Here is a 23,602-nt window from a genome sequence, read left to right as displayed (position 1 = left end):
TTAGTGCCTTGTTACTTGTTTGTTCTTCCTTGCTTTAATATTCTAACATTTGTTTCACATTAATACAATTTACCAGATTATAAGAAACGTGTGTCATTATAAAGGAGATAAATTGATATGTCATTATAATAAGACACATTCATATGTTTCATATAAAGACTGAACGATACAGTCATAGTTTAACAACATTGTATCTGTATCTCAGACATTATTAATAACATAATAAATGTTAAATGATAGCTGGAAAAAAAAACTGACCACACACACACACACACACACACACACACACACACACACACACACAGTGTCCACAGCTCTCTGTAGTTACTGAACAAAAAAATGTAACTTATTAACAGGGACAGGCCTGTTTCAAACAAACCTAATGGAAAATAGATTCTGAAATTATGTGCAACTTTGTTGGTTTAAAATATAATGTGCACCTCCAGCACCCAAATACACTAATTCAAGTACCATTGTTCAGTAATGTTATTACTCAGCAGATAACAGATACTCATTCTTTCCTCTGTACATCCCCAATATATTTCAACCATCATCTTTGTGCATGTGTATCCAAAACAATCAAGTTGAGTAAGACTTAAGTCTTTGATTGGACCTTTTTTTCATCATAACACCAACATTTCAGTCCTGATGTTTTACCAAGCATCCAATGAGCTTAGAGTGGAGGGAAGAGGAACCATACATGGCCAGAGAAACCTTGTTTCTTGCCTTCGAGTGTGTTGAGAGCTGTGTTTGTTGATGAACATCTGTATGACACAATTCAATTCAAATTTGATTTCTTTCCAGACACACTCCATTCTAAGGAGTAAGAAAATAAAAACATGGACGACAAATAAAGAAAAGAACATGTAATACAGCTTGGGGGCAACTGTTTGAGCACTGTTGATGTGAGGGCTTTGGATCTCCACAGCTGTCCAGCAGTCCTACTTCCCCCACCTCCCCCCATAATACCACCCCCACATTCCCAGAAGCCCCAGCAGAGGCTGTGACGGTGGGGCCTTTGGTGGGCAACTTCCTGTGGAGTGCAGGAAACAATTTGACATGGGGATTAAGCAGCACAGAGAATAGAGAGCATAGATCTACAGAGAGCACCCCTCTCTCTCTCTCTCGCCTTTCCCTGAGGACTAAAGATCAGCTACTGCAAGGGAGGAACATCGTTTGGATGTGACAGTACTCAACACTGAAGCTTGAAATGTGTTGAAAATCAAGGTATTTCCTCTGCTCTGCTCTGTTTGAGATGAACACACTAACTGTAAACTAGTTTTTCTCTTAGAAACACTGACAACAGTGCAGCACGGAAAATGGTCAAAACACCATCACAACTATTTGGTTATGAAAGTCAAAAAGAAAATGTCTGCAACCCTGGCTGTACAGATTGGCTCAGACCAGACAAATACAAAAATGTTGGTTGCCCCATTAAGTAAGAGAGGAAGTCAAAAAAGAAGAAATATGATTTGAGAGAGGAACAAATATTTCCCTACACAGTCCCACAGAGTTTATTCTATGATAAATCTAAAGCACACATTAACATCCTGTGCAATTGCATAAGCACATATGTTCTCTAGCGTAAGTGAGAGACTGTGTGAATATTGTGTGATATATAGCACAGTAAGACTGAGAAGACAGATGAGCTGATTAATACTCATCCATTCATCACTAATTGGCACCACTACTAGTATGTGTGTGCTATTTTCACAATTTCACACATGCAGTTTCACATCTCTGTCATACCTAATCAACACGCAAACTCTTTATAAAATTAATTTCCTGTAGCCCAACATGACATCTTTAAGTGCTTTGTTTTGTCCCACTACCAGTGTAAAATTCAAATATAATCCGCGCATTAAATCTTTACACCAACAAACCAACAAATATTTGGCATTTTTACTCAAAAAAACTCAATATACTGTACCTTCAGGTATTGCTGGATGCTCTTTCCCTCATAAGTTTGGAAACAGGACTTCTTTTTTCCTTTTGCAATACACCAATATACCGAAATCACTAATGACACTTTAAAACACACTACCTCATTATTGAAGCTCCACCCACACTCGTGTCTCTACTCAGGTTTAGTTGGGTGGGGATTTCCTGGGAATTACATGAGGTCACCAAATTCCATGTACTACAGAAAAACGTGTATGGCATGTTCCGCCCTAACATCACCCTGACTCTCGTGTCAGGGTGATGTAAATCACACCCACAAAGTCCTGAGAAGTCTAGTTAGCCAAAGTAAATAAAACCACCTTTGTTAATGTGAGGTTAAGTGATCAGATTTTCATCAGCATTAAAGCCATTCATTTTAATGCAATTGTAGTACAGGCTATTTGGGATTTTAGCTACCTTAGTGCAACCTCACTATCTGTAAATCTTATCCATCATGCCAGCCTTGCCCCCCCTTTTTTTCTTACTCATCGATATATGCTGAGTAATATGCACTGTAAGTACAATATAAACCATGAGCACATCTGAAGATTAAAAATAGTTCAGGAACCAGCAACTCTGGCTGCTTATACTGTGTTCACACCTCATCAATTCACTCTTAATTACAATCAAGTTGGTAAAAATGTTATATAGAGTTATGAAGTTGTGGTTAGTAGAACTACAAATTACAAGTATCACCAAACCAGTTTTGGACAGTTAAATAAACTCTAATATTAGCACTAACACAACGGACTAAGCTAATTTAAAAGGAGCTATACACAGTTTGTTTGTATCTGGCGCCATTCAGATACATGACAAAAGCAAAAGTAGCCAACTTAGACCATTTAAACAATATAACTTCAAGGGTAGCAGTGGGGATACCATGCGTGAACACCCCCAAGTAAGGATAACAGGAAGCTTTCCTGTTCTTCCCATATGGGTTTTTCCTAAACACTGAAATAAGGTCAACACAGCTAATGAGCATATTGTCAGCAGGCCTTTCATGGTGACACACTTAAATCCACCAAGTATGAGCAGCACAATGAGTTGATTAGTTTGTGACCGTCTGTCTGGTGGTAGCTGCTGGAGCGATGAGTAATTGATTTCAGTCTGGGGTCTAATCAAAACACCGAGATGCTAATTAAAGTTAGAAAAGTAGTGTCCTTGCTCTCGGGCTCGGATGACCGCAGTGGAAACAGCGTGGAGACGTGTCCCAGCATACAAAGCGGGTCCTTGTGACCACAAGAACATGCACATTTGCAAAAAAAATAAAATTGACCCTTGTGCCGATGTGTCACAGAAACTCTTGGAGCTTTATCTGATAGATGAAAAGCAAAGATGGATCCAAAATGCATTCAAACAAATTAACTCAAACCAGCTGCCTTTTGTTGATGTCCAAGTTCATATTCTGTACACAAATGACAGCCATACATCACGTTACACAAATTTTATTAGACATCTGAGCAAGCACCATGGATAAATAACACTATCTGGAACAGCTTTCATCAAAAATACAGTGGGTCATACTGTAGCACTAAATAATCAGTTTCTCTTTCTCTGTAGAAATTCATCTCTCTCTCTCTCTTCAGTCCCTTTCCCCTCCCCCCACAGTGCATGGGCTGGCTGCATGGGCCTCTGGCTGAAGCTGGGCTGGTGGGAAAATGGGAATGTGGTGATTAAGACTGGGCCTATATGACCTCCCAGCTAAAAATACGCTGTTTACTCAAGACCACTGCCAAGAAACTCTGGACTAGGCAGAGGGGAGAGGAAAAAAAGTCATGTTTTGAGAAAGGAGGAGGTGGGGGGTGTATGTGCGTGTGAGACAGGAAGTCTGAGTTTGTGACTGAGGGAGAGTGTGTTGATCAGCAAGAAATCTTATAATAGACAGAAGTCTGAATAAAGTCACACCAATAGAGAAATTTAGTGATGTGAATTAAAATTTTCTATATTTGCTGATGTTGTAAACAGGGTCAGCTTTTGATGGTTGGATGGTTGACAGACAGGCTGACAGACACTCAGACAGGCAATTACCAGGGGCCCACTTCCAAGCTTTTCACGCAAACACACGTTTCATGCATACATTCTCTCTCTCTCTCTCTCTCCCGAATGCACACACATACATTCGCACACATGAAATACATTATAAAACACTGGTCTCATTCAGCCATTACTGCCTGGCAGCCCACACCAAAATAAGTCAAGTTTTTGACTGTCAAAAGCCATCAAAGAGGAGGGGGAGGCTAATGAGAAAGCAGATGGAACAAATGGTGAGAAAGAGCAATGGAGAAGTCCTCAAATGTCCACTTTCCTTCTGGTACAGTTTGTACTCTGCCCTGCCCCAGCTATGAGATTGAGTGAGGAAAGTGGGAATGAAAAAGTAGTGATGATGTAAGACAGATTTGAGTGTGTGCACAGCAGGAGGGAGCAAGCTGCTTGGCACGGGAGATATGTCCATCACACACACCTGAGAGAGGTCAGGTCAAGCACACAACAAATCTGTTACAGGACTCATAGGACATAGACCAAACAATATTTGGATCACTTGAAAATGTTGTTCCCTGCCTCTACAGATCTGCAGTAATACATAAGTCAACTTTCTTTTCTGACACAGGATAAAACATAATAATCAGATGTATTCTAACAGGTTTAATATATATAAGAGACAGTATGGTGGTGCACTGTCCAATCTCTTGAAATCAGTGCAATTTAAACAGTAAATTGTCACAATTATAAAAATCTACTTTGTAAAAGGAATCTCAAATTCAAACTAAGAGTTGCATATGTACAAAATCAGCAAAAACTTTCCATCTTCTCACAGTACACAACAGGAAATGTACACTCACTTTTTCTGTGTCACAATTTTGAGGGACAGCAAGATGAGCTGATCACATTGTGTCTATACACTGGTAATATTCTGACAGCAAAACTATATCCCAGAATTCTGGGAGACCCCTGAAATGACCCACACTCTAGATCACCAGACATGTCTGTACCCACCACTGTGTTTTGACAGAGGCAGGCCTATCCCCCTCCCTAACCACATCAGACCTGGGCCATTACTCAAACTAATAGTTGAGACTGATGTCTCCTTCTGGACAGTTCAATTCAATAGCTCAATAAAGTAAGTATACTAAGTAAACCAGAGCTGCCCAGCCCTGTTACGTGAGACTGAAGATAAATGTATACGGCACCATTTGCTATATTACAATACAATGACTTATCAGAGCCTGGCTTGGCCTTCCCTCCATACCACAGAACTTCTGGGCGTGTTCACTCATTGGCCAGGTAATGACCAAGAACTCTGCTCTCTAATCTCTGCACTCAGTGCAATGATTACAGCCAGGCTTTTAACACACTCCCTTCAAAACCAGTAGTTAATTATGCCATGTGGCCTGAGGCCACCTCCACTATATTGTAGAAGTGACACAGACATACACACGCACACACATATCTGAGCCACACCTCTTCTAGGAGTGCTGCTGAGGTAGGACTGACTCACCCAGTCGAGCTAGCCTTCCTCCCTCCTCACTTCTTCCCTTCCTTCTTCCCTTCTCGCAACCCTCAAGAGACAGCATGTCCCGTATGACTGCAGCAAAATATCTCAGCTTCAGCTCACCAACCTGCTTCCTGAGGCAGCTCTCTTCTTGTTGAGAGTTACTGCAGACCCTCTTCTGTTCATTTGCGTTGTATGACTGTCCCACAAGTCGAGCTTTGTGACTCATTGACTGTGAGTCGGCAGATGTACAGTGGAGATTGTGGATGAGTGAAGAGGGGTGGGGGAATGATAAGGGCATGATGCCAGAGATAGAGTGGAGCAGAGCCGGGCTACATCACTGTCTGAGATCACAGCCCTGCACTAATAGTCTGGATCAAGCCCTCCATGAATCACTCATTTTCATTGTCACTAGCGTTCACTCGTAAACCACATGACTATTTCATTATCCGTCAGTCACATAGTGGCTCCTTGTAACTGGCAGTTTGAATGTACAACCAGTAAACTGACAAAGTGATTGGATCTGTTGGTGTGGAAGCTGGATAGAGTTAGCTGGACATTACAGCTGTGACTGATCACAAACATCTAGGTTGAAGATTGACATTATTGGTCAATGCAGCCCCTAACAACAGCCAAGCCAGCCTTTCAATGGAAAAACTCAAAAGGTCAAGAGGTTAACAGGGGGAGAAACTGACAGTGGTGTTATCCATAAGCATTCAAAGTGCCACTGCAGCATGCAAATTTCAGATGTTCTATTGATATACAAGAGGCTGTGCCACTCACACACATACACATGTGAGTATATGTGTGGCTATGAGGTTAGGCACATGTGGCAATGGCAAGGCGCATGAGGTGAGCCCCACGAGATAACATACACTGCAGAGGAAGTGAAAAATCAAGTGATTGGCCTGCACTTACATGTGTGCCTGCCTGAGGATAAATACAGAAATCCCCAGCACTCAGAGGAAGTATACGCGTAAAAGAAGGAACTACTACTTCCTAAAATTTTTTTGGGGGGGAATCTATTTCTCTCTCTCCTTACCCATTTGTTCCATTGGCTGTGCGAGTTGGTTGAGAAACCGTCACCTCAGCTGGACTCTGTCAACAGAAGAGAGAGAATAGGGTAAATAGATGATAATGCAACACAAACAGTAGCCTGTCCTTAGAACTAGTCCACAGGTTGGAGAGGTCCCTCAATGGTTTGCCTTCAGTGACCATGTTACAGTAGAGCATGCAGCCGTTCCTGGCAGTCTCAGCACATAGCTGCTCTGTTCCTGTAATGCTTGGCTCTCACTTGCAAGGGGTGAGCTGGTAGGGAGAAATATGGCATGCAAAATAGGCTCATTTAATATAGGAGTGGGGAACAGAGGAATCTTTTGTGCTGTTGCTGCGTGCACCCCAACCAGCAAACCCCAAAATGCTTTTATTCAGATCAGTCATTTCTCTGGGAAGGTTGTTAACCTAAAAATAAACCTGGTCTTTGAGATTGCGCTTGCAACAGGAACAGCTGCTTTCATCGTTTCTATCCACATGTTTATAAAGACACATTTATGGTAAAAGGCTGTTAGGTTGATGAAAACCAGTGAGAAAGATAAAGAGATATCTGGGGGAGACTGAATAAAAACAGAATGTGGGTGTATTGATGATGATTATTTGATGAACACAGCCATAAAAGTTAGACAAGTTATCTTGACTGCTAGCCAGCTACTCAAATCACTTTCCCTCTTTCTTGGCCATCAGTTTTGTATGGAAATTGGAGTTAGTGCTTCTACTGACTACACAAGGGGCTGCCACTGGCAGACACGTAAAATCAAATTTCACGGGTGGAACAATGAACTTTTCATTCCAGGACTCCTCTGTTAAGCAGAAGATGGGAGAGGATGTTTCCTTTCACAGCACTGAAGCCCTTAGAGTCCCAACCTGACTTTGGAAAACCCCATCAGACATTAGAGCTTGCCTGTGTCCAATTTGGACTGATTCCCTGGTGTGCGAGGCAGCACTGTGTGTCCCCGTGGCATGATTTGTTGTCTCTGTGAGCCACAGCCTTGAGCCAGCTCCTGTGGCTGCCCCGGCCCAGCTCGGGGGTGTTGGCCTACCTGAAACACTATCCAGGTCAGCTCTGGGCCCCTCACAGTTCACACACCACACTTTACTACTGGGCAAACTCGCCTAAGTATAGCCCATGCCCTGTAAAAACAGTCTACAGCTTCTTTTTGGATGGCTCAAAATGAACAAAGAAAACATGAACTACAAATTTTTTAAAGATTAGGTTTTGGATAATGAGATGTGATTAATGTTTAACTCAGGGAGAGGTACTGTAAATGTCAAACCAGATAGGCAAGAATAACTGAACAGTGTTAGAGAGCCACTTGTGAATGGAGTGTGTACGGTAATTCCCTACCCCTGTCTGTTAACCATAAATGATTCATTCGAGCCAACAGTTCCAGAGAAGAAAATTCAGACAAACAGCCATAACTGAAAACGACAAATCAATACTAATCACATCAACAACTGCAAAGCTGTAATACATCCATGATATAAACTAATCAGACAATCGATAAACTTATGGGTCAGGTTGATCAAGTTAGAATATTTTGGGTAATTCTCCACAAAACGTAACAATTTACAGAAAAATGGCTTTCCAATGGAGTTAATGGGCTGTGGGATGAGGAACAAGGATAGCGTGCGATGCAGAGCCCTGGCAAAAGCTCTCCCTTTGGACGGGCAGCGGATGAATCACTCCAGACTAGAACAGAGCATGGAGGGAAAGAGGGAAAGATGCCGTGATGTGTTCGTTCCGAGGCTGACTTCCGCTCTCGCTTTCCCTCTGTCTACACTCTCTCTCTCTCCCTCTCTCTCTCCCTTCAGCTCTCCTGGGAGGCTGAGTAACCAGGAGGAAATGCTTGGGCTCAGCCAGTGTCGGCCTGAAGACCAGATGTGTGGCCTGGAGGTGGTGAGGCAGAGACGCAACGGAAACCAAATATAAACCAGCGTACCATGACACCTCTGAAGACAGAGGGCAGTAGTGACAGTTAATAGGACCCACTCTCAGCATAGGAGGATTGTTTGTTCCAAGTCACAGGATGCACTGCGGTGTCCTGATCCACACTTACAACTGTGAAGGACCAAACACTCTGTGGTGACAGTTTGTTGGTAAACGTGACTTCACATTGCATAAAAGTTGAGTAAAGTTTCAGTGGAAACATGGAAAGAAGCGAGAATGACGGATGTCCTGTCCTAAAATTAGTGCCTTGCTGTCCCAACACTGGAGGCATTCAGCTCAGTGTGACGGTTTAAGCAGCTGTTAGAGAGCAGTTTCATTGAATGAGGACTGTAAACATGCAGGGAAAGGGTTCTGACATGGCCCTGTGCTCTTAAGGGCCAAGCCTACACAAGCGTCAGCACTGACTCATGATTCCGACCTCAGTGAGAACAGTCCTGGCGAGAAACTGTGTGTTGCCTATGGCTTTGGTGCTGTGGATGCTACACATCGTGGCATCCTCTGAAAGCATGCTGGAAAACAACTCTGCAGATTGTGGTGAAGGTTTTGGATGTCTTTAGTGAGGGAGACACCACCAGACCTGTGGGTTGCTGTGGTCATCCCTGGCAGGAGCTGGACAGAGGCCTACTAAATGGAGTATTTAAGCATTACAAAATCCAAAAGACACACGCACATACGCCCAGGGAGGTCTGACCTGCTGTCTGAAAATGTGGCTGGACGAAATGGAGCTCTCTGGGTAAATGATGGAATGTAGCCCTGAAGGGCTTTCCCTGGGAATCATTGTAGACCATCTTCAACCCCCCCCCACCCAACCCCCTCTGTTGACACCATGGAAAACCAAACAGTATCTGCTAGATCTGTATATTCTGAGGGGAGGAGCTCTGGGGAGTGTAACGAACTGCACTGGATAAGAGTGGGTCAGCTGATCATATTGGCTTAGAGTGGTTCAGCTGTGGTCTTAATTATTGGCTCAGCATGAACTATTGACACAGAGTTACAATACCCGGCATGAACCAGTGACCCAGATCAAGAGGCAAAGGGGATTTGTGGAAGTGGATTGATCACCTGCAAGCATCAAGGAATCAATAATCAGTAGCTCCAGAACACCTGGGTATATTTATTATCCCAAGAAAGTAGCCAAAAGGGAGTTTGCTGCCTTTGGATATTTGGTAAAACACTGTCAGTTACATCAGTCAATAAAGCGGTTGCTTCCATTAAGAACTAATCTGATGAACTGAAAAGGGCTGACCGCATGATAGACTAAGACAGACTGCTTCTCAAAGTGAAATATATCACTCAGATTAATAGAAGGCTATTATTTTTATGCTTCAGTACAAGACACTTCATATTTATTAATATTTAAGAGCAAGAAATCAATAGAACCAAGGCTCTACTCAGTGATGTTGAGAGAACAGCTCTTGAGACAAAGAAGTATTACGCTTCACAGTATCGGTTGCCACAGCCATACATAAATACTAAAACACAATAAAGGAAGCTTTCTTTTAAGAATTATTCTTGTGTGACAACGTGGGCCACTTTTTGTGCCATTTGGGAAGTTTCCGTGGACAAATAGTTAGGCTATAGTCCAATAAATCGGCCCTTCCTCTTCTCTGATTAATATGATTGAGGCTGACAGGACTGAGTTCAGTATTTCAGTATTTTTGCTTGCCACAGTCGCCTAGTGCTTGCTCATGGTGGGATCTGTTGGGTCTTTCTGTAAATTTTATAAGATAAAGAGTATGGTCTAGACCTGCTCTATATGTACAGTGCCTCGAGATAACTTCTGTTGTGAATTGGCGCTCTACAAATAAAATTGACTTGACTTGACTAGGCTTGCCTTGACATGCAAGAACTGGTAACTGATGACCCATCTCACAGAGCACCAACTCAGTTGGACCAGTCCCAGCCTGGTCAGATGCGAACACGAACTGATGAAGCCTCTTGGATGAGAGGTGAAACGTCTTCCTGACTATAACTAAGTCCAGTTGCTTTCGATTAAACCTTTCTTTGGATAACTATGACCTGGATGAATGAGAATATTCACAGAAATGGTAACTGATGACCAACAAAACCAAATGTCATTTCCGTTTATTACAACCAGGTGAAAACAATTTTTCCTATTCCAATTACTATTTGGTCATACATCTACTCATACAACTGAAAACTTTAACTGAGGCTACTTTAATAATAGTTGGGTGGGCTCTTGGCTATGGTTGGACTACTTTTTGTCAGACAAATACGGCAACACTGGTGATTCTTTATGCAATTTATCTTTTTAGAGAGATTATAAATGAGCCATAGTGCAATTATCCAGTCAAGCTCATCTCACAGAGCATTTCTTCTAACAGCACACCTAAAACTCAATAAACCAACGCTAAATTGAATCCACCCAGAGGAAGAAAAATCTGCGCATAGGTTGCATTTTAATGAGAGATCTGGGAAAGTTGCAGTAAATGGAGATCTCTGTGTCAGGCTTTAAAAGGCCATCAGGCCTCTCCACAGGGACGTGTTACTATGATCTTGTATTGATTGTGGATATGAGGCACAGTTGGGTTCTTTTGACCACCAATGGACAGGCAGATGGTACATTATGACTAAGACAGAGATGTTTGCCAAGGAGAAGAGAGCTACACACCAACACCTCTTTGGATACCCCTGGAGCAACAGATGTTGCTCTTATCTGGCTACTGCTGGTACTGTTAAGACTTCTATTGAGACAGTAACTGTGTAAAACTTATCTCTTCCCAACGTTTTAATGCAAATCGCTGTGGTGTTGCACTGGTTGGTTGCAAGCAGACAAAAGGGCCAATAAACAGCTAAGCAGGATATGCATGTGGTGGCTTCAGGTGGTATTGCTTTCAGCTGTAAGGCAATGCTATTAGTGTAAACCATGTCTCATCAGGAGATACCTAGGCCAAGGCAGACTGAAATTACTCAATGCTAAAACAAATGAGCGAGTTCTCTGATGTTTGGAAACACACCCAGTCTTGATAAATGATTTTTCTAAGAGACTGTACATAAAGAGCTGTGCGTTGGGGTCATACAGAAAGAGCCTACCTCAATTCAAGGCAACAATGCCCCCTCACAAGTGGATGGACAATGCTGAACTCTCTGTGCCTGATCAGATGACTAACATTACAGAGAAGACAAGGCCGCAGTCTTATTTGCAATTGAGCAGACGGAGGCCAAACACACAGAATCAGTTCAACACACTGGGTTTTACAGCTTGCATCACACTGTATGTGTGTGTGTACATGTCTTTCTACTGTTGTGCAGACAACTTTTTTGCTGCAGTGAGAACATTTCAGGATTTTGAAGACATTATGGCCAGTCCTTACAACTTCAGAAGGCTGTTTAAGGGTTAAGGCTAGAATTATGTATCTTTGGGGTTAGGCATTAAGCTGTGATGGTTAACATTAGGGTAAGGGGACAGGGAATGCATTGTGCCAATGAGTGTCCTCACAACTGTAGAGAGATAAACGTATGTATGTGTGTGTGTGTGTGTATGTGGGATTGCTCAATGTTGCCCCAGCTTCCATGCAAACCTAAACGTCAAACTGGGCAGCGGCAGCAGCAGCAGCAGCAAACTCTGCATCAGTGATAGAGGCTTGCATTAAGCAAACTCATGATTCCCACAGATAATACTTAACAGATAACGTGAACTTGCTACTTAAAAAAATGTGTATATATATATATATAATATATATATATATATACACACACACACACACACACACACACACACACACACACACACACACACACACAAATACACACGGTAAATCTTATGAACACAAGCTGCATTTGATCCATATGAACTTTTCAAAAGTAATCGTATTCCTATCAAGGATTGTGTTTGCATAAAATTGAAATTATGCTCCAGAAGTTGCCCCTGTTTTATGAAATGTTCGTTTACATTTTAGATATACATCTTCTATGAGTGTATGCTATGAACTGTGTAGATGAAGTATTCATGCACGGGAGCCGTTGTTTAGTGCAGGTGGAGAGTTTTTACCCGTCCATTGGGAGTCAAGTCCTCCTTGTTGCGCAATTCAAAAGACTCTTCCTCCTCTTTCTCCCCATAGTCCCGTCCGAGCAAACTGAAGCCCTGCCTGCAGCACAGAAACCAGCAAACTCCTTGCAAAGGCATTCAAATGAGGTTAAGTGAGTCCTTTCCTACTATCCAGGTCGGTGAATTCAACATTCACGGTGAAGTCTCGGACGCAAGTAACTCCAAGAGTGAGACCAAACGGGACACCTTCTCCATAGATATCCAGCGGGGAGGAGGATGAAGGGTAGCATAAGCTTACTTCTCTTCTCTCTGTCGAAGAAAATGTTAAATGTCTAGTGACTGTACATGGTAGCAGTCATACTCCAACTCAACCGCCTGGTTCAAGGAAAATCCTCCCCCCGCTTCCAGGTCTCCAGTTGCGTCGCTCGCGACACCTTGCTGTCCCTGTTTGAAAAACTTCACGCGACCGAAGTACAACGAAAAAACTACTTTAGCATCCAAAGCTGTCAGTGAAGGTTAACAGTACAACGAGCTGAACGCGTCTGACGAGAGCCACAACTGTTGCTATCGGCGTTTTATGAACACTTTTGTCAAGAAACGTATACACGCACCTTTGTCAATGACGGACTGTCTGACTTCTGAGTTTGAACAAAAGCGTGCTGCAGCTGGGACAGGATAGTGTGGGAGGGATGGCTCCGCCCTCAGACCTCGCGTCTAAAATGCGGTTGGCTGAACACAGACACTCCCCGGAATGACACGCCCATAACGCACGCCCACTCCACACTGACAGAGCATCACATGCCCTGTGGTACATGATAGTAATCAAATCATCCAAATCACCATGATGTCCCGGTAATACTCCTCGGACTGACTGTAGTACTCATTAGCAAGGGTTTTTTTTTTTTTTAAATCACCCATGAATCCCCTGTGGTATCTGTAGTATTCATACAGGCAGTGCTGGAACAAGCTTTTAGATCCTTTGCTTATTTTATAAACTAATTACGTGTCAAATTTTCACTTGCAAAGTGATTAGCAACTAAAATTAGCAAATATATCTAGTGTCTCTAAAATGTGATGGAATAGAAATATAAAGTAGCATAAAATGGAAGAACTCAAGTAAGGCACGGGTACTTAAAATGTGTGCATAAGTACAGTACTTGAGTAAATTTTTCTTTCTCCTACTGCATGCAGGTACAGATACTACTGTACTGAAATGATATGCCTCTAGTAGTACAGAAGTTTTATCAAATATCAAGTATTATCAAAATGTACTCAAAATATTAAAAGTTAAAGCACCCATTATACAAACTGCTCCCTCTTATTGATGCATTAATATTTAAGTAGTATTTCAGTGTTGCAGCTGGTTGAGATTAAGTACTTAGTACTAAGTACTTAGTTACTTCCCACCACTGGATGTTACTGTAAATATTCACATTATATTCTGGACCCTCAGTGTTGAGTGTGCAGTGATATTAGCATAGTCAGCTTTTTAAATGTTATGCTCCACTATACTATACTACTATCAAGTTGAAGGCAGTTGTCATTAGCAGTGAGCAAAAATTTGAGCATGACTGGTTGACTTAAAGAAAAAAAAACTTTATTTGAAGGAGAGATCAGATTTGAAAGTGTGAGATGATTACACTAATTACCCTCAGCTCTTTCACACACTCTCTCTCTCTCTGTCTGTACATCTACCTCCTCTTATTTAATTCTCTTTCTCTTGCTTTTCTTGCACACACGCATACACACACACACACACACACTCCTCCCCCACTCTTTCCTCTTCCACTTTGCCGAACAGTCTACAAAGATACAGCAGTAGGAGGTAGGAGGACTGGTGCTAAATCCAGACACGTGATATATCCAGCCCCCTCGGCGCTCATGCTTATTTCTCCCTTAATATCCCTTCATTTCCCCTGCTCTGCTCTGTGCAAACTTCCCCCACACATCTCAGTCAGCTGGCTTTAACTCATTCCTCACCAAAGAGAGCTCTTAGCTGCTGGTCCACTCACTTTAGCTTGATGGATACACTCCTTTGATTCAGTTCTGCCACTAGATACACACACACACACTATAAGCAGTGTGCATGCATAAATACACCTCCCCTTCAGATACTTTTAACCCTTGTCCTCACTGGTTCCCTGAGGGCTTTGTGAATCAATAAAAAGGCTCATGGATGCACCTTTTCAGCTGGGGTGTACACAGCACTATGGACAGTAATCCTGTAAACCCCTCACCCCACCACAGACAGACACTCTGAACTAACACACACAAGCACACTGCCCCATATTTCAGCCCCAGTGGTTACAGGAAAGAAGAGAGAACAAAAATGGCTTTATTTCAGTTTCCTTTCCTTTTAACATGTAGGTACACATTACAAAAGTACATATTCATATGCAAGACAGAATATTTCCTCAACTCTTTCCTTGTAAGTACACCCCCCCACCCCGTCTGTACCACTCTACAGTATCTCTCTCTAGGCCAGATTCTCCCTGTCCTCCCCCATATCCCAAAACAATACGCTGGGGGCCCCTTCTCCCACAGACCTGGAGGAACATATGTTTTATTTTTAGAGCTCACTCCCTCAGCCCACACTAGTAAAGTGAAAAAAAAGAAAAGCCCTCCCTCCATATATGGTTTCTGGAAAAGATGAAGCCAGCACAAAGAGCAAAAGTATATCGTCCCAATCCCCAGATATCAGTAATCATTAGCCAAATATTGTCTGTGATTGCCTTTTTATTATTTGGTGGCAAAAGAAGCAACTGGGGAAACAGCAATTATATTCTCTTAGCTTCTCTTATGAACTCTCCCCCAGTCTTACAATCTCTTTTACTGTTCCCCCCCTCCCCTCCATCCCTCTCTTCCCCTCTTTCCAGGAGATGACACATGATTCTCCATTAACAGACACAGACACAGACACAGACACACACACACACGCACATTCACTCACACACACATTTAGATACATGTAAGATAACCTGATACAGTGTGTCAGGTTGAGGCACCAGATCAGGAGTAGGGCAGATGATTTGGTTGAGCTCCCAGTATGAACACAAGCCAGGCAGGCTGGCCTCGGGCTGCCAGAGGAGAGGGAAGTATGAATCTGGAATAATATAAGAACAGCTATTGAAGGTTTTTATTATGATAGGATGTTGCTGCTGGATGCGATGGAGCTGTGAAATTTGCTTAGATATCTTCAACGTGAAGAAAAATATGATTTTGATGAAAGCACAGCTGTGGGAATAAAACTTCATTTCTTGGAAATGAAGTCAGGTGGCATTACTCTTTTGCTTTCGATATAAGCTGTCTCCATTGGGGTTGTTAATAAAACTTTGTCCTTCATCTTCTCTTTTTTTTTAAATTCCTAGGCTGATCCCACCCACTTCCTGCCTGCCACTCCTCACAACACCGTTTGTTGAAGCTGGCATGTGGGGTTTCCAACGGAGACGTGGAGTAGACACAAGTCGCACATGTCAAGTTGATCAGAGACAGAGCAGAGCAGAGTCACTGTTCCCTCCAGTCTCTCTCTCTCTTGCTCACTCTGTGCTTCTTTCTGTGTCTCTCACTCTTTCCCCTTTGAGTTCCTGCCTGCAGGATCCTGTTTCACTGTAGCCCGCATCACAGCCAGACTCTTATGTTGGTGAACCAGATTGATTGTCAACAGAAAGGGATGTGAAATTATGGTCTGCCAAGAAGCTCTCTGCATGTGGCTGTATGTAAGTTTATCTTTTGGGTGTTCTCTGGGTGAGGATTGATCAAATCTTTCAATATGTTTGAGGAGTACTGCGGGATTTCAGCTTTTTCTTTCTTTTTTTATTTGAAACTGAGCTTCTAGTGTGGCCTGTACAGGCACACGTAGAGACAAATTCAATAAGAAGCTCAGTTTCTGTTCAAGACAGTGGTTCTGTCTTTGATGATCTACACAAGCTTCTCTTCAGAAGTTTATCTGACAACTCCAAACTAAGGATTTAGGATAGGAACTGACCCCCAGTGACCTCTCACCCCTGACTCAGACAGGATTTCCTCCCCCAGCGTCCAGCATTGAACTTAACCCTCATCCTGCCATTCCACCACCCCCTCTACCACCAGCCCAGTGTGTTTAGGTCCAACAGAGGTTTAGGCAATGGGTTAGTGAACAGAGGGCTGCTGTTTGACGGCTGTTGGCCATGTAATGGGATAGGACCCTTTAACTGCTGCAGCACTTGACCTGAAGTTCCCACTGTGAAACATCCAGCTGTGCATGTGGATCGTTTGTGACAGACAGGCTGTAAATGTGGAAAATGGGATGAAATTATGATGGAAGAGAGTTAATTAAATAAATGATAAAGAAACTGGGAAAGATCAGCTTTCAAGCTGCACACACATCCTACCACAAAGAGCCAGGGTTTATAAAAGAGAGACAGTGGGACTCTTGTGAATGCAGCTGGGTTCACATCGATACCTTGTCCAGTATCTTCTGTCTTCCTGTGCCGCCCTAACATGCTCCAGGGAGTACTGTTTACCAGTACTGGGGATGTCACAGGAGAGAGAGGGTGTTTCTAACCCTGGTTGTGGGCACATCTGTTCCTAGGGACTGTGTGGCACACGGGGCTTGTGTGAAGGGAAGGCCAGGCTGTGGAAAACATTCCCAGCTTCAACTTCTGACCTTCTCGCCCCAGTTAACCCCTCACATTCCCCGTTTCCCCTCCTTGCCTAGCTTCATTACAGTAACCCTTTATGCTCTAGACTCTTGCACACTGGCTCAGCCTGTCAACACATGAACTGCTTGCAGAACTTGTGCAATGGATGAATAATTGTATTGCAAGTGGGCATCTCATGTTTTAAGAGACTGAGTGATATTCTATACCTGAGGCATCTGTCTTGGGTACCATTAGACTATCGGATATGTATCACTTACTGCATATTACAGCAATTTTTTTTCTACCACAGTCAAGAAAACATGCAAAGAATGACACAGTCATTGCAAATGATTTTATTTCCCTGTACCTTGTTTAATACAGCTGTTTGATATATGTGGGCAGCAGCTTGCAACCATCTTCTACCAAAGACACATATCATATCATCTCTCCTTAAAAAGATTTGTTCCTGCAAGCATTTAGATATGCCAGGTCCATCATTTATGCCACCTGCTAAATTAATAGAGTTACATAATTTAGTCTTTAAAAGGTCTGAGCCACAATCCACCTATTACTGGAATTTGAGAAGCAAACATTCCTCAGCATGGGGAAAAATGAAAATATGAACAGACACAATACCAGAAGCCTTGTTATCTTTAACTGTCATCAAAAGCCAACTGAGGAGGAGTTGTACTAGAATCAGAGAGGCAGAGAGAAAGATGGGAGGTTGATAAAGATGGATATTCAACGAGAGCAGATAAAAAGCCAGAGGAGCTGAGACTACAACAAGAGACACAACAATTGACTATGCAAACAAACTGCAGAGACATACCCTCATGTTGTCTGGTATTTTAACATCAAAGAGGAAATAAAAAACAGATAAGGTTCCTTTAGACTCAGTGCAGTCTCTTACTTCTGGTTAATGATTTATAAACAAATGAGTTAGCTCTTCCTTATTCCTGTAAATTTCTCCTTGATTCTCCTGAAATGTGGTGTATTATCGCAGGCTTGAGGCAGGCCTGAATTAGAATAATTTATGATTAACTTGTGGTGTTTGGGAGGCAGCGCTGTTAACGGTTGTGGTACGGAAGGTTAAAAGCTGTGAGTGTTAGCGCGAGGGAGAAGATAACTTATTGACAGTTAGGGAGGCTGGGCAGAGAGCCAGAGTCCTTCAGCTATTTTTAGGATGCTGACTGTGTGAAAGTACGCTGAACGCAGAATTGATGACACATAGCCAGAATCTGAACCTGTGCCGGATTAGTGGTGTCTGTGTGCACTTGCATTTTGTAAATGTGCATGTGCATAAGTGTGCTTTGATTGGCACAGAGTCACATATATACATGTACCCAGTGTAAAGAATGCAGAATGCAGAGTGCTTAGCATATTAATGGAGGAGTGAGTTGATTGGTGGTCACTCTGGAGAACAACTGAATGATGGACATATAAAGAGGATTTGCATAATCATTGGAAATGGTTTGATATCTGTGAAAGAGCCCTAGCCCTGTGCCTCTGTGCTCAGTCTTGCTCTTGTTTCCTGTGTTTAGATATCAGCCTTGAGAGCGGCTCTTAGCAGTACAAGCAGTATAATTACTGAATATGGAAAAAGTGCCCACTGCTTTACCTCAGTCTGGGCAGCAGCTCTTCACAGAGCAACTGAGTAAACTATTCCTTTAGTCCAATTTGCAAGTATGTATTTGGGTGTTTTCTGGGTGCTTTAGAGGGAAAAACTACCCTAAAGCAGAATTATGCACTCACCCAGACCCAAAACATGATCGTAAACAGGAACTCTAAAAACAAGAATCAAGAAAACTAAGGCCCCACAGACAATGAATGGGAAGCTAATCCTCTGGATAATTACATATCTTGTTTGAGCCTTTCACACTTTAATTATTTTAGTTCAAAACAGATCCGGCATTTATATTTGCCAGGAAATCATCAAACATAATGTGCCTCTGCACACAATGGAAGTCTGCTATTCATAGCTAATAGGGTGGCTTGATAGACTATACAGGAGATGGAGCCTTTGAGGCATTTTCATCTTTATCTGACAGTTCAAACAGAATAGACAGGGAGAGAGAGAGGCAACATGCAGCAAAAAGTTTAGACTGGTTTCAAACTCTAACCAGCATGTTTGATGAATATAATGCATTTACAGAACATTTGGTTTGGCTGATATACTAATTTATGGATTTTATAATTTCATGTCTCAGTGATTTTTGCATTAAGGTGAGGTAAATATCTCTGTATGGGGCCCTTTTATTGAACTGCCAAGATATCTCTTTGCCTGCACAGTCAGTAATTTTCTCAGAATTCTCCGTTAGTGGTAAGTAACAAATGAGACGCAAACAGAGAAATAAGAAATTGTGTACCGCCTGCTAGATAAGTCTAGATAAGTCAGTGGTGTGATCTTAGATAACCAGGTCAGTCATGCAGACACTAAAAAAAGTTTTTCTGCACTATTCTGCACCTTAGGTCAACATCATATCACAAGAAGCAGCATGCTGGCAAAGTTGGTTTAACCTGGGTGTGGTTAAGAAAATGTATGTTACTATATATCTATCTATCTATACTATATATCTACTATATAATCTGTGTGTGTGTGTATGTGTTGTCTCATGTTTCTTTCAGGACTTGATCCAGGCTGTTGCTAGGTGCCGTGACCTCCAAGAGCAACATTCGTGGACGCAGAGGGTGAACCCTGCAAGGAGGAGTAGGGCTGTATTTTATTTCTGCACCCTTTCCCTACCACCAACACACACACACACACACACACACACACACACACCACACACACACACACACACACACACACACACACACACACACACACACTCATTCACTCACACACTGTATACCACAGATTCCCCATGGGCTTGGCTTGTGGCTAGGCTTGTTCACTAATGGTTCATCATCAGGAACAATACCTACTCTAGGAATACAGGTATCAGTATGACATCACTGCAAACTGGTTTTTAGAAACTTCCTACAGTTTAAACTGTTTTAAGAAATAGACCTCAATTCCATTAGCTGCGTGAATTGCTGCCCTCCAGATGTCCCACCCCACCTGCAAGCTGTGAGTGGAGCAGGGCCCAGAATTGAGAGGACAAGCCGTTCTGTAGCATTGCTGCCAAAGGTACTTTACTGGCGCTGAGCTCCAAGAACTGAGCTGGGGAGGGAGGGGAAGCACACAGCTCGCATGTCTAGCAAGATATCTTTGTGTGTACAGTATGTCCATAGCACAATACACTGTGGACACAGGTCAGCAGAACTTCTAAGAATCACTCATTGCTTTGTTGCTTCTGATCAGTCTCGCAAATGTGAGAAAACTCTTGTCTAAATCAGTTTGGACTATTTCCTGACGTGCTCTTGTAGATGGATCCGAAGAGAACCACTTACTTGTCACTTTTTAAGCACAAACACAGAAACACTGCTATTTATCCAACCTGACCGCCTTCATACTTTGTCACTTGGCATGACCCTTTTCATCCTCACTCATCATCCTCCCAGCTGCAACTGTCATTTGCTACAGTCAGCAGTTCACATCAAACAAAAGCCCAAGGCAGAGCAACAAAAGAGAGAAGACGGTGGGCAAACAAACTGGGAGGCAGACTAAATAACTGTGGCTTGTCTGCTGCGTGAGGGAAACACAACCCAGTGGTGTGTGTGTGTATGTCGCTGGCTATGGCTCTGCGTCTGTGTATGTGTGAGCTTCTGTGTGTGTGCTAGTGTTGGCAGCAAACATGAGAAACAAAAGTGTCTCAGCTCCATGTATCTCCACCAGGCTGCAGCTGTTGTTGGTATTTAAACTTAATGCAGGTGTCAGTGCCATTGTCTTTGTGGAGCTGTCGTTGGGAATATATCTCCTATGTCTCATCTGTGGATAAATCAACTTTGAAAATGTATGTAAGTGTGTGTGTGTGTGTGTGTGTGTGTGTTCATTAACAGGAGTCTGTATGATGTGTAATGATGGTTCAGTGACAGCAATTAGTGTCATGACTTGTACTTCAACACATAAGCATCACTTGGTTGTTTTAACAGGGTTAAGTAGAATCTGATGAGAGCTGAGGTGGCTTACAGACTCTTCTGTTGTTGTAATGACCTGAGCAGACACAGAGTAACCTCTCCGACTGAGGTGAAGACATCAAATTAAACAAGAACATAAACAAAATGTACCCTGATCTCCTCCTAAAGTAGCATTAGATAAGAAGCCACCAGCAGCTAGTTAGCTTGGCTTAGCAGGAAGACTGAAAACAACTACCCTGGCTCTGTCCAAAGGAAAACAATCCACAAACCAGCACTTCTGAACCCCATGAACTACTATATTAGATCTCATTTGTGTGTAAAAAAAAAAAAAAAAAAAAAAAGTGTAAAAAAAATGACATTGACAATTCACAAGTTTATGGTGGTATGGCAACTACATCTTGGTTGGTTGTACAAATAAAAAAAATCACATGATTTTATTACCTTTGTGCAGAGTCAGGCTAACTGCTAAGCACTAAGAGTGGAACTCTTTGCTAAGCTAACTGGCTGCTGGCTCCAGCTACATATTTACTGTACATGAGAGTGGTACTGATTTTCCCATCTAACTCTTGGCAAGAAAGGGAATATGCGGATTTCCTAAAATATTAAACTATTCCTCATCCAAAGCCACTGTTACTTGGTTTTCTAAACATTTACTTCACCCCTGATCTGTGTCCTAAACTGAGATGGTGTGTGAGTGGTCCAACAGGTTGTAGCAGCTGTCTTTGACACCCCAGTTGAGCTAACACTGGGGTGGGAAGCTTCAGAGGTGGGATCCCTGTCTGTGCATCCCCTGCTGGGCTTATTTTCAGCTGGGATTGGCCCACACCAGCAGGAGGTCATACCGGTGTATGGACACCTGAGAGCAGACCGTTTTAACAGCCCTGTTTACAGCAGCCCACCTCCCCCAATAGTCTATGTAGGGACCTCGGGTTCCCATAGGTATTTGCAAAAATAAGCACCTGTCCTGGACTCTGACTAGAACACAGTCTTGCTGAATTCTCCAGTTTGTGACACACATTTTCAAACCAGCCACCGTCAGCATGATTCACTTCTGTTTTACGTTTGACATATCAGATACACACAAGTAAAGCTAGTGCTCATCATGCAGGACTTCACAAATTCTTTCATCATCTTCATGTCAAGTGGTACACAGATGATAACAGATCAGCAAAACTATCTCTTGGAAACATCTGAGCTTTGAGTCATGACTTGACCCCCGTTTGTGAGTAGGTGTGTGTGTTTTCTATGTGCCCTTGTGGTTGTGGGTTTGATCGTTTATGTCTACTTGTGAGAACGTTTGTGTGTGTCTAGGTGTGTGTTTTCATGCTTGTACCCTCAGCTCATATCTTATGCAGTGAACAGCGGTACCCATATGGAAAATGCACACACCCCTAATGAGGGCAGACCAAAACACAATCTGATAAAAGAAAAAAAAAAAAAAAAATCCCTGTGAGAAACGAGGCCATCATGACTCTCCACCTGTGTTTGTTTGTGAGAGAAATTTAAATGGGGGAGAGAAAAGAATTAGCAAAATTTACTTAAAGTGGATTTAAAAAAAAAAAAAAAAGTATGCAAGAAGATATATATCTCTGTATATCTTCTCTCAGTTTTCTCTGTTTAGCTGCTCAAAGTTGACCTGACATATTGACCTGTCAGACTCATTTTATTAACACAAACATCATTTGCTCATTCATTTACAATTTATGTCAAGAGTTAATGTATTTTGGCAGCATGAAACACCATTTAAGGCCTGTGGAACAAAGTTAAGTGATGAATAGATTGTGTGAGAGAGGTGGACAACAGCCTATCAGTCAAATTGTGCAAGCTGCCGCCATGTGTTTTAAACAGAAATCCAAGACTGACATCTAGTGGTGAGTTGCAGTTTCACTCCTCCTGAAACTGCAGCTGAACCTGCAAAACACAAATTTAACTCATATGGGCATGAAAGATAGAAGCGTGAGTCACCTCACGTAAAACAAGATAATTACTCATCATTTATTTTTATTTTTATTTAACTTTTTAACTTAATGTTAACTTTAACATATGCCGTAAATGTGTGTTCCTCATACAACATAACTAATCTGGCTTACTTCTGTGCAAGATTTTAGGATGTTTAGGATGATTTTTAGAAAGATATTTCATATGAATTTATATATTTATATTTATTATTTTTTGTATTAGTCTGTGAACAAGTGGAATTATTCCAGCCCACTGGCAGGGAAAAATAAGAGGATTATGGGACTGATTTGATGAGATAGGAATATTTTAGGTATATTTATGACATGGTGCCAAATGCATGATGACTTTGCAAGTGAGGCTGAGTTGTGGCAAGCCTGAGTTACATTTGCTGGAAATTCTGCCTCTGATTGCTCCTGTTAATCAGTTTATCACTTGAGCCTTTGTGTTGTTTTATCCAGATGAGTAGTTTAACCCCAACTGGATGGCATTATGGCTCCTCTGGACTGGTCTCTATGGTTACTGCAAGGTCAAATGTAAAAAGTCGTTAGGGAAACAGATGG

At 42.3% G+C, this 23,602-nt stretch overlaps 1 protein-coding gene across 1 annotated transcript in view; it reads right to left on the bottom strand.

Moving 5' to 3' along the window:
• plekhh3 (pleckstrin homology, MyTH4 and FERM domain containing H3) overlaps nucleotides 1-13,104 on the bottom strand; it is a 32,858-nt gene extending 19,754 nt beyond the window's left edge. The window contains 2 exon segments of the mRNA XM_018702274.2: nucleotides 6,474-6,529; nucleotides 12,448-13,104. Of these exon segments, the coding sequence (XP_018557790.1) occupies nucleotides 6,474-6,529; nucleotides 12,448-12,582 (191 nt within the window). The 5' untranslated portion in view covers nucleotides 12,583-13,104.
• Between the last annotated feature and the right edge of the window lie 10,498 nt (nucleotides 13,105-23,602).

This window comes from Lates calcarifer, linkage group LG11, assembly GCF_001640805.2.
Source record: "Lates calcarifer isolate ASB-BC8 linkage group LG11, TLL_Latcal_v3, whole genome shotgun sequence".
Lineage (NCBI taxonomy): Eukaryota > Metazoa > Chordata > Actinopteri > Centropomidae > Lates > Lates calcarifer.
This window is presented reverse-complemented; position numbering and strand designations above follow the sequence as displayed.